Source organism: Triticum aestivum, chromosome 3B (genome assembly GCF_018294505.1).
Source record: "Triticum aestivum cultivar Chinese Spring chromosome 3B, IWGSC CS RefSeq v2.1, whole genome shotgun sequence".
Taxonomy (NCBI): domain Eukaryota; kingdom Viridiplantae; phylum Streptophyta; class Magnoliopsida; order Poales; family Poaceae; genus Triticum; species Triticum aestivum.
In genome coordinates, this window is record NC_057801.1 from 607934465 (window position 1) to 607948379 (window position 13915).

The window sequence follows — 13915 nt, forward strand, 5'->3', positions numbered from 1 at the left end:
TTCGAGGAGATGATGACTTTGCTTGGTGGTTCGTGACTCGTAGCAGGGGCATCGACAAGTGGGGGCGGTGGCATAGAAGGAGTACATAGTCTTAGCTTTCAGAGTGAAAACCCAAGGCCCGGCCTTAATTGGTTGTGCCTGGCAGTGGCCTTGTTGAAGACATTGTTTTGAGAGCGCGCGCTTGTGCAACGTTTCCTTCTTGAAGGCGTCGCTTTTGAAGAATTTGAACTTTGGATGTTTTTTTTTGCGTGTAAACTTTGGATGTTTTGGTGGTAATTCGTGCCACGGTTATAAGGAATTGATCACTCTAGCAGGATCTTTTCTTCTTCTTCTTCTTTTTGGGCTGTGTGCATCCGTAATGTTTTAGAACATTACGATATGTTGCAGAGGTCGGGTGTAATTGATATCTCACTGATATTAATACATTTCCTTTTTAAAAAAACCTAGCATCTATATACTATCAGATTTCAATTTGCTTTTGATTACATTGAATTCAAAGTACAACATTATACCACTTATAATTATATTGCTGACATTTGATCGATGGTGTTTCTAATTTGTCCCACACTCGTCCAATTTGTTTTCACTCCTTTTATCATGTCCTGGACTCTAGCCAGCCGGCCAATGTTCACTAGTGTTCACTTCAGGAGTTCAGGTATATATAAAATCAAGACGAAAAGCTCCAAGGGCACAGATATTTAACGATGGATAGTTTATAGATAAAGCACGCACATTACATAGAGACGCACATAGTACGGCGCACACAATATCAGTTCACCACTCTGCTCTGCTCGTGGAACCTACCGGCACCCCGGCCACAACACCATGGACTGCGTGCACACACAGATCCATCGACCCTAAAACCACACACCACACGACTAGGTAGAACGACACGGATCTGGCCGCCAAGGCCTAGCTAAGCTTCAGTACTAGTAGTAGCAGCAATTTATTCTCCGGACATGGGACTCCTCACACGGCAGACGTACGTCGACAGGTTCGTTCAGTGGATCCTGCACGCAAACGAAGAAGAGAGCTCATGCATGTCAAACACTTACCATAACTAAGGAGCAAAAGAAAGAGGGAGTATGTGTGGAGACGTACGAGTTGCAGTCGACGCTGGGGCTGATCTTGTAGGGGAGGGCGACGTTGCACTTGGAGGGGAGCGCGGCGGCGCGGGTGATGTAGGGCCCGCCGGAGGCGCCGTTGGCGACGTTCTTGAGGCAGCCGCAGATGGTGCGGCGGTCGGGGCTGTTGTTGGCCTCGGCCAGCAGGTTCTGGATGCCGGTGCAGCAGCCCCGGGCCGGCGACCCGCCCTGCTGCACGTACTGCAGGCACGGCATCAGCGTGCTGTACACCGTGGAGCAGGATATGGCGTGCACAGTCGCCGGCGGCGCCACCACCATGGCCGCGAGCACCATCGCCAGCACCAGTGCCGCACCCCTCGGAGCCGCCATGCCGACTGGACTGAAGTGAGCTACTACGCCGCTAGCTTTTGCTTGAGTGGATGAGTGTAGTTTGTGTGAGTGGCGCTGGCTTGAGTGTGGGTGGAGAGAGTGAGGGCTCTAGCAGGGTTTATATACAGGGGAGGGGAGAGACCGAAGCTAGTAGGATGGCTTTACTTCTGCTGGGGTGGTTGTGGGTTGAGGGTGATTTAGGAGGGGAGTTAAGAGCGCGGCTGGTAGATGGTCGTGTGGTTACCGGTTAAGTCTCTGCCTCTTTGGACTCGAGTGTAGAAGGGGTGTCGCGGTGAGATTCTTGGTTTCTACTACTACATGACGTTTTTTACTTTATGTTTTTACTTTTATATACTCGTTCTGAAGCTGGATTGGTGCTGGACTTTGTGATTTGCACTAACGTTTGAGCTTGTATTAATATTTCTGGGTAAGGTTTAAGCAGCTGCTTATATAACGAGCAAAATGAACCGATCATGTCTGTAGGCATGGGCAGTGTATACTCCGTTGCCATGCACAGGACTCGTGTTCTGAAGCGATGCTAAGTTTTTTTTTCCTTTTTTTTAGAACCAGGAGACGCTGAGTTGGTTAGCCATTTCAGGCCTGGTTAGGTTAGTGGCAAAGGATCGAGTACAGCAGACGTCGGTCCAGCCAGCTGGTATGGGGTCGCAGCTGTGCGCATGCAGGCCATACAGTCTCCGGCAGCTAGGAACATTATCAACCTGCACGTACGTACACCGTGGGTGGAAAATGATATCCTGCCGTAACGTTTCCCTGTTTTGTATGATATCTGTCAAGATCAAGATTGTTCTATCGCCTCTTTTGTAGACAATGAATATAATCTTCCCTTCAGACGTAGACTCTTTGGAGAGCTGGAGGAACAATGGAAGTGGATGGTGTGTGAGGCTAAGAAGTTGCATCTGAATGAGAACCCTGATGCTATTTCCTGGTCTCTGAATAGGGGAGGTAGATTCACCACTAAATCTGTATATAAGTGGCTAGAGAGAGACTTATCTGGCCCTAATTATAAGTGGGTATGGAAAGCGACTATCCCATTGAAAATAAAAATTTTCCTATGGCAATTATTCCAAAATGCTGTTCTCACGCGCGATAACATGCGGCGGAGGAATTGGCCAGTGAACCCGGTGTGCTCTTTTGTACTAATGTGGAAACTGCTAACCATCTTTTTTTCACTTGCCCTCTCGCCCGCACAATTTGGGGGGTGCTGGGGTGGACTGTTGGGGCCTCCTGTGCTCCCAGGTCAATATGGCAAAGTCTGGCTTGGATGTATAATTTGTTCCTTGGAGGCAAAAAATTCTATATGATGGTCATTGCGGCAGTATGCTGGGGAATTTGGTGCCTTCGCAACAAAACTACTTTTGATAAGTATAATGCTCGTTCTCTGCTGGAGGCTGTCTTCACCGCTTGCTCTTTTATGTTATACTGGGCAGGGTTGCTTAAGGAGGATGACAGGAGGAAATTCCAGGATGGCGTGAAGAGACTGGCTCATGTGGCAGCGGCGCTGGCGGACAGACCTTATGCGCGTGGCAGGCTTCTGCTGGGAGATGGTGATGGCATACAGATTGGTTAGATCATGATAGTCTCATCTTAGCTTAGCCTTATATCCACTGGGGTTTGATGCCCGCTGGATCGCTCCTTTTGGTGTTGATTATTCTATCCTCTCAAGGCTAGACTCTAGTCAGGTTAAATCTGTAGCGAGCTTTGGTTGATTGTGTCGTCAGGTTTTCGCCCCACGGCTAATAGTCCGCTTCAGGGCTATCATGCAGTGGGTTTCCTGGCGATGCACCAACCCGCTCTTCCCCTTTCAGTCTCCTTTGCTTGGTAGTTGGTCTTATTCGGCTCGATGCTCATTTTGCGTTGCTCTCCAAACAACAGTAACAGACTGATGTATTTCCGTTGATTGCAAAATTAATGGAAAGGGGTGTGAACCCGGTTGGAAAAAAAAACGTACGTACACCCGTACAATGTAACCTTGTTCACACCGTCGGTCGAGTCGACATGATATGAGATAACACTAGCAAAAGAGACCGAGGGTTGCAATGGAAGAAAAGCCTAGCCTAATAACCATTACTTAAGACCCCAATATCTATGTACTTTATTTCAGCACATGACATCTCATATGTGTTTTCCATATGTGCTCACACAATCACAATGCGTTTGAATGTGGTCAATCCTATGACGTCTCTCTCGCGACATAAGATGAGTAATCGGCCTTTTTCCGCGAGGTTTTGAGGAGGCATGCATGTGTGGTTATAGATGATTTTGGTTTTGCTTAGGTGTTCATTTCCAATATGGATCGGCATCGGTACGAAACAAAGACGGATCATGCACATTTTTGTGATAAATATCATATTCAAATTCTACACATTTTTGTAATAAAAATCCATACATGACTTGTTAAATTTAGAGTTACGGTTAAAGATATAGATACTTTTAATCAGTAAAAATCTGACTTCAAACTCGACTATAGGTTGATTAACAGAAACATTGGGGGGTGTCATGCAAAAGCAGAAAATCTGATTTAAAACTAGACCGTGTGTTGATTAACAAACACATAAGGGGGCTTTCTGCAAAAGCAAAATCTACATAAAGATTGGACTACAGATTGATTCTTGGATAATGCAAGGTTTTTTTTTGCAAAATGTGTGGCATACGAGATGTGGTCACGCAATTGCATATCTGGTGCTCCCGGTTGTTAGAAGCTCACGTGCTTCCGGGGATCCTAGGCCGCATGATCGCCAATCCAATGGACATGATCGAAGATACCGAGCCTAGTTTTCCAACAGATCAAACATTACACTTTAACTTTGAAGGAAATTCTAAAAAATGATTAATTATACTTTATATTACAAGATGCAAAAAATTGTCCAGTGAATTAACAAGATATTTAATACAATTTTCAAACATCGCCATGGAACATATGACCTCGTAGGGCACCACAGCTACGAGCACACTTGATGCAAGAGTTGTCGGAATTATCATTGCCTTCACGCCTCCACAAGCCAGTAACTCTGACTTCACCGCAAACACCCACAAATGAAGCTTTCTTAGCAACTGGATATATGAAGCCCACACTTGTCCATTCCGAACATCCGACCATGCACCAACGGTTAGACAACTACAATTTTGAAGGCGAGCTGAGAAGGAAAGTATACAAGTCCCACGCCGAAGAGGATCGTCGAACCGTTCGTCGCCTGTCACTGGCAACACCTGTAAACGCCACGACAATTGTGAATGTGCAATAATAGTACAAAGCATAGCAACAAATTGGACACGCTAAATAATCGACTACCAAAACCTTGTCGCAACAGAAACAACGCTCGACCCCATCATAGTTGCCACACTAGCCGCCGGCACACCAACCATACAACATCCGTATAGGCACCTGGAAACTGTGAGGACATACATATTGAGCCCGGGAAAGCATGTATGGGATTCAAATTCTTCAAGATGGCCTCCCAATGAGAGAGACGGTGTGGGAATGCTAATGTCGTCTGACCATACAACCATGATCTTAGGCCCTCAGCCAAAGACATGACCCGAGGGTGGGAGAGGTTGGAAAGCTCCGCAATGACCCCAAAAGAACGACACTAAAGAGCATCGTATTGTCGGAGTCGACAAAAGCCAAGCAAGCATTCATCTAGAGCAGTATGCCACTATATTCCCTATGTGAACGACCAAAGGTAGAGAAAAACCGCACAACTACCTACCCAAACCTACTAACCCACACACACCTCCAGCACATTGACGACATCACCACCACCCATGAACCATCCTCCTCACCACCAACAGAAGTCGACGGGATATATCAGTTGGCACCCAGCTAGATCTGGTGTCCCTCCACCATAATGCCGCATGAGATGCTATGCCACAAACACCAACACACCGCCAACCCTTTGAGCACAAGGCTTGGGCCCACCACACCGCCGCTCTTTGGAAATGAGCTATCTGGATGAAGTCCACACAATCTACTGACATTATTGCACTAATGGATCGCGCTAAAGCTACCATCGGCTAAAGACGCTACCAATAAGTTTGTCGGCCACCGAAAGACATCACACAACACAACCGCATGGTATCGAGCCCCTACCACGGGTTCTTGATGTCATGCCATAAAACGACCCTATTACGGTGTTCGCCGCACGGGCATAGGCAACCCGTCGACCGGGGGGAGAAGGGCTTGGAGGAGGGAGCCGATGACGGAGGTGACTAAGGTTTTGCCCAATACACCCCTTAGAGGAGCAATCATTGAGTTATCAATTATATCTACATATACAATACATATAAATTCTAGCTAAACGCTTGTGCGTTGCTACAACTGTTAATATAAATAATTAAATATATGTCCTCCATAATGAATGTCAATTTTTTTAGCAATAGCTTAAAAGATTAATGGACCGTCTCTAGCATATATTTTGTTTGCGAGAAACCAAAATAAAACTTCAAAGGCCAAGGTGTGGCCTCCGACATCGAGCTACACCCACGACATCACAATGACTTGAATTTAATGTTTTTTTGGTTAGGATGTGTTTGTAATGACCCATTATACTTAATATATGACCTTTGCAAAATGTGTGGCATACGAGATGTGGTCACGCAATTGCATATCTGGTGCTCCCGGTTGTTAGAAGCTCACGTGCTTCCGGGGATTCTAGGCCGCATGATCGCCAATCCAATGGACATGATCGAAGATACCGAGCCCAGTTTTTCAACAGATCAAACATTACACTTTAACTTTGAAGGAAATTCTAGAAAATGATTAATTATACTTTATATTACAAGATGCAAAAAATTGTCCAGTTAATTAACATGATATTTAATACGATTTTCAAACGTCGCCATGGAACATATGACCTCGTAGGGCACCGCAGCTACGAGCACACTTAATGCAAGAGTTGTCGAAATTATCATTGCCTTCATGCCTCCACAAGCCAATACTCTGACTTCACCGCAAACACCCACAAATGAAGCTTTCTTAGCAATTGGATATATGAAGCCCACACTTGTCCGTTCCGAACATCCGACCATGCACCAATGGTTAGACAACTACAATTTTGAAGGCGAGCTTAGAAGGAAAGTATACAAGTCCCACGCCGAAGAGGATCGTCGAACCGTTCGTCGCCTGTCACTGGCAACACCTGTAAACGCCACGACAACTGTGAATGTGCAATAATGGTACAAAGCATAGCAACAAATTGGACACGCTAAATAATCGACTACCAAAACCTTGTCGCAACAGAAACAACGCTCGACCCCATCATAGTTGCCACACTAGCCGCCGGCACACCAACCATACAACATCCGTACAGGCACCTGTAAACTGTGAGGACATACATATTGAGCCAGGGAAAGCGTGTATGGGATTCAAATTCTTCATGATGGCCTCCCAATGAGAGAGACGGTGTGGGAATGCTAATATCGTCTGACCATACAACCATGATCTTAGGCCTTCAGCCAAAGACATGACCCGAGGGTGGGAGAGGTTGGAAAGCTCCGCAATGACCCCAAAAGAACGACACTAAAGGGCATCGTATTGTCGGAGCCGACAAAAGCCAAGCAAGCATTCATCTAGAGCAGTATGCCATTATATTCCCTATGTGAACAACCAAAGGTAGAGAAAACCCGCACAACTACCTACCCAAACCCACTAACCCACACACACCTCCAGCATATTGACGACATCACCACCACCCATGAACCATCCTCCTCACCACCAACAGAATTCGACGGGATATATTCAGTTGGCACCCAACTAGATCTGGTGTCCCTCCACCATAATGGCGCATGAGATGCTATGCCACAAACACCAACACACCGCCAACCCTATGAGCACAAGGCTTGGGCCCACCATACCGCCGCTCTTTGGAAATGAGCTATCTGGATGAAGTCCACACAATCTATTGACATTGTTGCACTAATGGATCGCGCTAAAGCTACCATCGGCTAAAGACGCTACCAATAAGTTTGTCGGCCACCGAAAGACATCACACAACACAACCGCATGGTATCAAGCCCCCACCACGGGTTCTTGATGTCATGCCATAAAACGACCCTATTACGGTGTTCGCCGCACGGACATAGGCAGCCCGTCGACCGGGGGGAGAAGGGCTTGGAGGAGGGAGCCGATGACGGAGGTGACTAAGGTTTTGCCCAATACACCCCTTAGAGGAGCAATCATTGAGTTATCAATTATATCTACATATACAATACATATAAATTCTAGCTAAACGTTTGTGCGTTGCTACAACTGTTATTATAAATAATTAAATATATGTCCTCCATAGTAAATGTCAATTTTTTAGCAATAGCTTAAAAGGTCAATGGACCGTCTCTAGCATATATTTTGTTTGCGAGAAACCAAAATAAAACTTCAAAGGCCAAGGTGTGGCCTCCGACATCGAGCTACACCCACGACATCACAAGGACTTGAATTTAATGTTTTTTTTGGTTAGGATGTGTTTGTAATGACCCATTATACTTAATATATGACCTTTGCAAAATGTGTGGCATACGAGATGTGGTCACGCAATTGCATATCTGGTGCTCCCGGTTGTTAGAAGCTCACATCTTCCGGGGATCCTAGGCCGCATGATCGCCAATCCAATGGACATGATCGAAGATACCGAGCCTAGTTTTCCAACAGATCAAACATTACACTTTAACTTTGAAGGAAATTCTAGAAAATGATTAATTATACTTTATATTACAAGATGCAAAAAATTGTCCAGTTAATTAACATGATATTTAATACGATTTTCAAACGTCGCCATGGAACATATGACCTCGTAGGGCACCACAGCTACGAGCACACTTGATGCAAGAGTTGTCGGAATTATCATTGCCTTCACGCCTCCACAAGCCAGTAACTCTGACTTCACCGCAAACACCCACAAATGAAGCTTTCTTAGCAACTGGATATATGAAGCCCACACTTGTCCATTCCGAACATCCGACCATGCACCAACGGTTAGACAACTACAATTTTGAAGGCGAGCTGAGAAGGAAAGTATACAAGTCCCACGCCGAAGAGGATCGTCGAACCGTTCGTCGCCTATCACTGGCAACACCTATAAACGCCACGACAACTGTGAATGTGCAATAATGGTACAAAGCATAGCAACAATTTGGACACGCTAAATAATCGACTACCAAAACCTTGTCGCAACAGAAACAACGCTCGACCCCATCATAGTTGCCACACTAGCCGCCGGCACACCAACCATACAACATCCGTACAGGCACCTGGAAACTGTGAGGACATACATATTGAGCCAGGGAAAGGGAAAGCGTGTATGGGATTCAAATTCTTCAAGATGGCCTCCCAATGAGAGAGACGGTGTGGGAATACTAATGTCGTCTGACCATACAACCATGATCTTAGGCCTTCAGCCAAAGACATGACCCGAGGGTGGGAGAGGTTGGAAAGCTCCGCAATGACCCCAAAAGAACGACACTAAAGGGCATTGTATTGTCGGAGTCGACAAAAGCCAAGCAAGCATTCTTCTAGAGCAGTATGCCACTATATTCCCTATGTGAACGACCAAAGGTAGAGAAAACCCGCACAACTACCTACCCAAACCCACTAACCCACACGCACCTCCAGCACATTGACGACATCACCACCACCCATGAACCATCCTCCTCACCACCAACAGAAGTCGACGGGATATATCAGTTGGCACCCAACTAGATCTGGTGTCCCTCCACCATAATGCCACATGAGATGCTATGCCACAAACACCAACACACCGCCAACCCTTTGAGCACAAGGCTTGGCCCCACCACACCGCCGCTCTTTGGAAATGAGTATCTGGATGAAGTCCACACAATCTACTGACATTGTTGCACTAATGGATCGCGCTAAAGCTACCATCGGCTAAAGACGCTACCAATAAGTTTGTCGGCCACCGAAAGACATCACACAACACAACCGCATGGTATCGAGTCCCTACCACGGGTTCTTGATGTCATGCCATAAAACGACCCTATTACGGTGTTCGCCGCACGGGCATAGGCAACCCGTCGACCGGGGGGAGAAGGGCTTGGAGGAGGGAGCCGATGACGGAGGTGACTAAGGTTTTGCCCAATACACCCCTTAGAGGAGCAATCATTGAGTTATCAATTATATCTACATATACAATACATATAAATTCTAGCTAAACGCTTGTGCGTTGCTACAACTGTTAATATAAATAATTAAATATATGTCCTCCATAATGAATGTCAATTTTTTTAGCAATAGCTTAAAAGATTAATGGACCGTCTCTAGCATATATTTTGTTTGCGAGAAACCAAAATAAAACTTCAAAGGCCAAGGTGTGGCCTCCGACATCGAGCTACACCCACGACATCACAATGACTTGAATTTAATGTTTTTTTGGTTAGGATGTGTTTGTAATGACCCATTATACTTAATATACGACCTTTGCAAAATGTGTGGCATACGAGATGTGGTCACGCAATTGCATATCTGGTGCTCCCGGTTGTTAGAAGCTCACGTGCTTCCGGGGATCCTAGGCCGCATGATCGCCAATCCAATGGACATGATCGAAGATACCGAGCCCAGTTTTCCAACAGATCAAACATTACACTTTAACTTTGAAGGAAATTCTAGAAAATGATTAATTATACTTTATATTACAAGATGCAAAAAATTGTCCAGTTAATTAACATGATATTTAATACGATTTTCAAACGTCGCCATGGAACATATGACCTCGTAGGGCACCGCAGCTACGAGCACACTTAATGCAAGAGTTGTCGAAATTATCATTGCCTTCATGCCTCCACAAGCCAGTAACTCTGACTTCACCGCAAACACCCACAAATGAAGCTTTCTTAGCAATTGGATATATGAAGCCCACACTTGTCCATTCCGAACATCCGACCATGCACCAATGGTTAGACAACTACAATTTTGAAGGCGAGCTTAGAAGGAAAGTATACAAGTCCAACGCCGAAGAGGATCGTCGAACCGTTCGTCGCCTGTCACTGGCAACACCTGTAAACGCCACGACAACTGTGAATGTGCAATAATGGTACAAAGCATAGCAACAAATTGGACACGCTAAATAATCGACTACCAAAACCTTGTCGCAACAGAAACAACGCTCGACCCCATCATAGTTGCCACACTAGCCGCCGGCACACCAACCATACAACATCCGTACAGGCACCTGTAAACTGTGAGGACATACATATTGAGCCAGGGAAAGCATGTATGGGATTCAAATTCTTCAAGATGGCCTCCCAATGAGAGAGACCGTGTGGGAATGCTAATGTCGTCTGACCATACAACCATGATCTTAGGCCTTCAGCCAAAGACATGACCCGAGGGTGGGAGAGGTTGGAAAGCTCCGCAATGACCCCAAAAGAACGACACTAAAGGGCATCGTATTGTCGGAGCCGACAAAAGCCAAGCAAGCATTCATCTAGAGCAGTATGCCACTATATTCCCTATGTGAACGACCAAAGGTAGAGAAAACCCGCACAACTACCTACCCAAACCCACTAACCCACACACACCTCCAGCACATTGACGACATCACCACCACCCATGAACCATCCTCCTCACCACCAACAGAATTCGACGGGATATATTCAGTTGGCACCCAACTAGATCTGGTGTCCCTCCACCATAATGGCGCATGAGATGCTATGCCACAAACACCAACACACCGCCAACCCTATGAGCACAAGGCTTGGGCCCACCATACCGCCGCTCTTTGGAAATGAGCTATCTGGATGAAGTCCACACAATCTATTGACATTGTTGCACTAATGGATCGCGCTAAAGCTACCATCGGCTAAAGACGCTACCAATAAATTTGTCGGCCACCGAAAGACATCACACAACACAACCGCATGGTATCAAGCCCCCACCACGGGTTCTTGATGTCATGCCATAAAATGACCCTATTACGGTGTTCGCCGCATGGGCATAGGCAACCCGTCGACCGGGGGGAGAAGGGCTTGGAGGAGGGACCGATGACGGAGGTGACTAAGTTTTGCCCAATACACCCCTTAGAGGAGCAATCGTTGAGTTATCAATTAAATCTACATATACAATACATATAAATTCTAGCTAAACGCTTGTGCGTTGCTACAACTGTTATTATAAATAATTAAATATATGTCCTCCATAGTGAATGCCAATTTTTTTAGCAATAGCTTAAAAGATTAATGGACCGTCTCTAGCATATATTTTGTTTGCGAGAAACCAAAATAAAACTTCAAAGGCCAAGGTCTGGCCTCCGACATCGAGCTACACCCACGACATCACATGGACTTGTATTTAATGTTTTTTTGGTTAGGATGTGTTTGTAATGACCCATTATAGTTAATATATGCCCTTTGACACTTTAGCAAAAACAAAAGATCCATACAATAGTAAGTATATATAAATTTTCGCTGAAACAATTTAGTTTGAAACCATCATAGATCCACATACCCCTCAAATGATAGTTTTTTTTAACAAAGATGTTTAGTTCACATGATAACATCTGCATGCACATGTTTTCTTTAGGATCATTCCAAACTTGAAAGTTCTTTTTATTGTTTTTAAAAACAAATTTTACTGAGCTCAAGGTCAATTTAGGTTTCCATAGTTTTATTCAATGCTTTATGCTCTAAATTACAGTCCCAAAATAAGTGCCGCTGATTTGGTCAACGACATTTATTTTGGGACAGAGGGAGTACAAGGTTTGATACGAAGCCAACCATATACAAATTGTATATCATCATGACACGCAAGGACCTCCACTGACTGCACGGTAGAAGGATACATAGGCACAAGGAGATCATAACCCCGTTTTCAAGACTGATTTTAAGCCATCTAAAGCGAGTCCTTGAGTGAACATGGCTACGTCGTTTCAATAGCTGGCTGCCGCTGCCTGCTCCGGCGGTCCGGCCACCTCTGCGATCGAGCGTAATGGTGCTGCAGGCTGCCGCTGACTATCTAGCCTGCTCCAGATGATGCCCTCTCTATTCATTCAGATTTAGATCTGCAGAGCTAAACACTGTGCGCGAAGTTGCGTGTAGATGGCCTGAGAGATTTATGAACCTACGGGCAGCGGCCATGTGAGAGCCATTCCATCACATTTACAGCGGCTGCTGCCCGGTCTGCAAGGCGCGCGGCAGGTGGCGTAAATGCCTCCAGAACCTACTGCTCAATCCTATCACGTACTACCACCACCATTTGCTCAGCCAGGCTTTCAAGTTTACTGCAATTCGTACGCCCCATTCACTGTAGCAAATAAAAGGGATTGTCTGTTACTGTATTTTTAAGTTAACTGAAATATGATACACCCTCCGTTCCTAAATACTAATCTCGCTTGTTTTTTACTGTTCATAGAAGATTCGTTTGAGGTGTATTCGGAAAAAGATTCACCGAGATCAAGTTCGTAAAGTTCGACCAACTTCATCGGAAAATATAAACATTCAAACACAAAACTAATATTATCGTTAGATGTATCTAAAACATAATTTATATTGTATAACTTTTAAAGTAGTATATATATAAATTTGGACAAACTTTATAAATTGACAACAGACAAATCTTATATGCAGAGTAAAAAGAAGCAAAGAAAGTATAAAACGTTTGAACTAGCAAAACGTCTTATATTTAGAAACAAGATAGTATATCTGAAAATAAATTTCTTACTCATTTATAGGCCAGCATTCAACAATCCACATCTTATCTTACCTTAGATAAGCGACGGATTAAAACTTGCGCTGAAGCTGCATGATATGGAAAGTGCAAGTTTAGAGCAAGATGACAATGACTTGACGACGTTTGAAGTCTCATGGCTGCATCTCCTCCCCATGTGGCCGTTGTGGTTGAGGTCGGAGAGTCCGAAGTTATTTTGTCCTCCGTAGATCATCGGCTCTAGATCTGGCAATTTATCATTCAGTGATTCTGTCTTGATGACGATGACGGTGACTTTTGCATCAAATTTTATTTGATATATGGTCTAAGAGTAGCGTGGAGACCGCGATTTTGTCTGTTTTTATCCGTCTGGGTCGGCCGTCTGCCCTATTTATTATTTGGATCGACAGTGCGCGCAACACGTCGACCAATATTTGCCGACGTGACCGGCTGGCCACCCTTTTTCAACAAATATGCACAATTTTTTTTGCATTATTTCACAAGCAAACATATAAAAAACAGCATAGTTTCAACCAAATCAAGCATAGTTTCACTACCAAATAAATCAAGCATAGTTTAAAAATTAAATTGTCTCAAATACATGTGAAAAAAGATACATCCTAGCATGAGCCTACATGCGCTCAACCAAATCATTTTGCAGCGGCATGTGACTTTTCAAATCACGCGTTTCATGATGAAATTGGGTGAACTGTTCAAACATTGCCGCTCCTCCATGCTGAGGCACAACATTCTCACCCTGAAACTGAAACCCTTGATCGTAAATACGTTTCGGTCG

At 44.9% G+C, this 13915-nt stretch overlaps 1 protein-coding gene across 1 annotated transcript; it reads right to left on the reverse strand.

Moving 5' to 3' along the window:
- Positions 1-695: 695 nt before the first annotated feature.
- LOC123071231 (non-specific lipid-transfer protein 2B) lies at positions 696-1552 on the reverse strand. The gene is made up of 2 exons (XM_044494748.1): positions 1102-1552; positions 696-1010 (listed from the first exon to the last, which is right to left on the reverse strand). The coding sequence occupies exons 1-2, from the start codon at positions 1452-1454 to the stop codon at positions 1001-1003; spliced, it is 363 nt and encodes a 120-aa protein (XP_044350683.1). The 5' UTR covers positions 1455-1552; the 3' UTR covers positions 696-1000.
- Between the last annotated feature and the right edge of the window lie 12363 nt (positions 1553-13915).

What these genes read in the sequence shown, in the direction of transcription:
- LOC123071231 (XM_044494748.1), bottom strand. Translation starts at nt 1,454, where the DNA reads ATGGCGGCTCCGAGGGGTGCGGCACTGGTGCTGGCGATGGTGCTCGCG.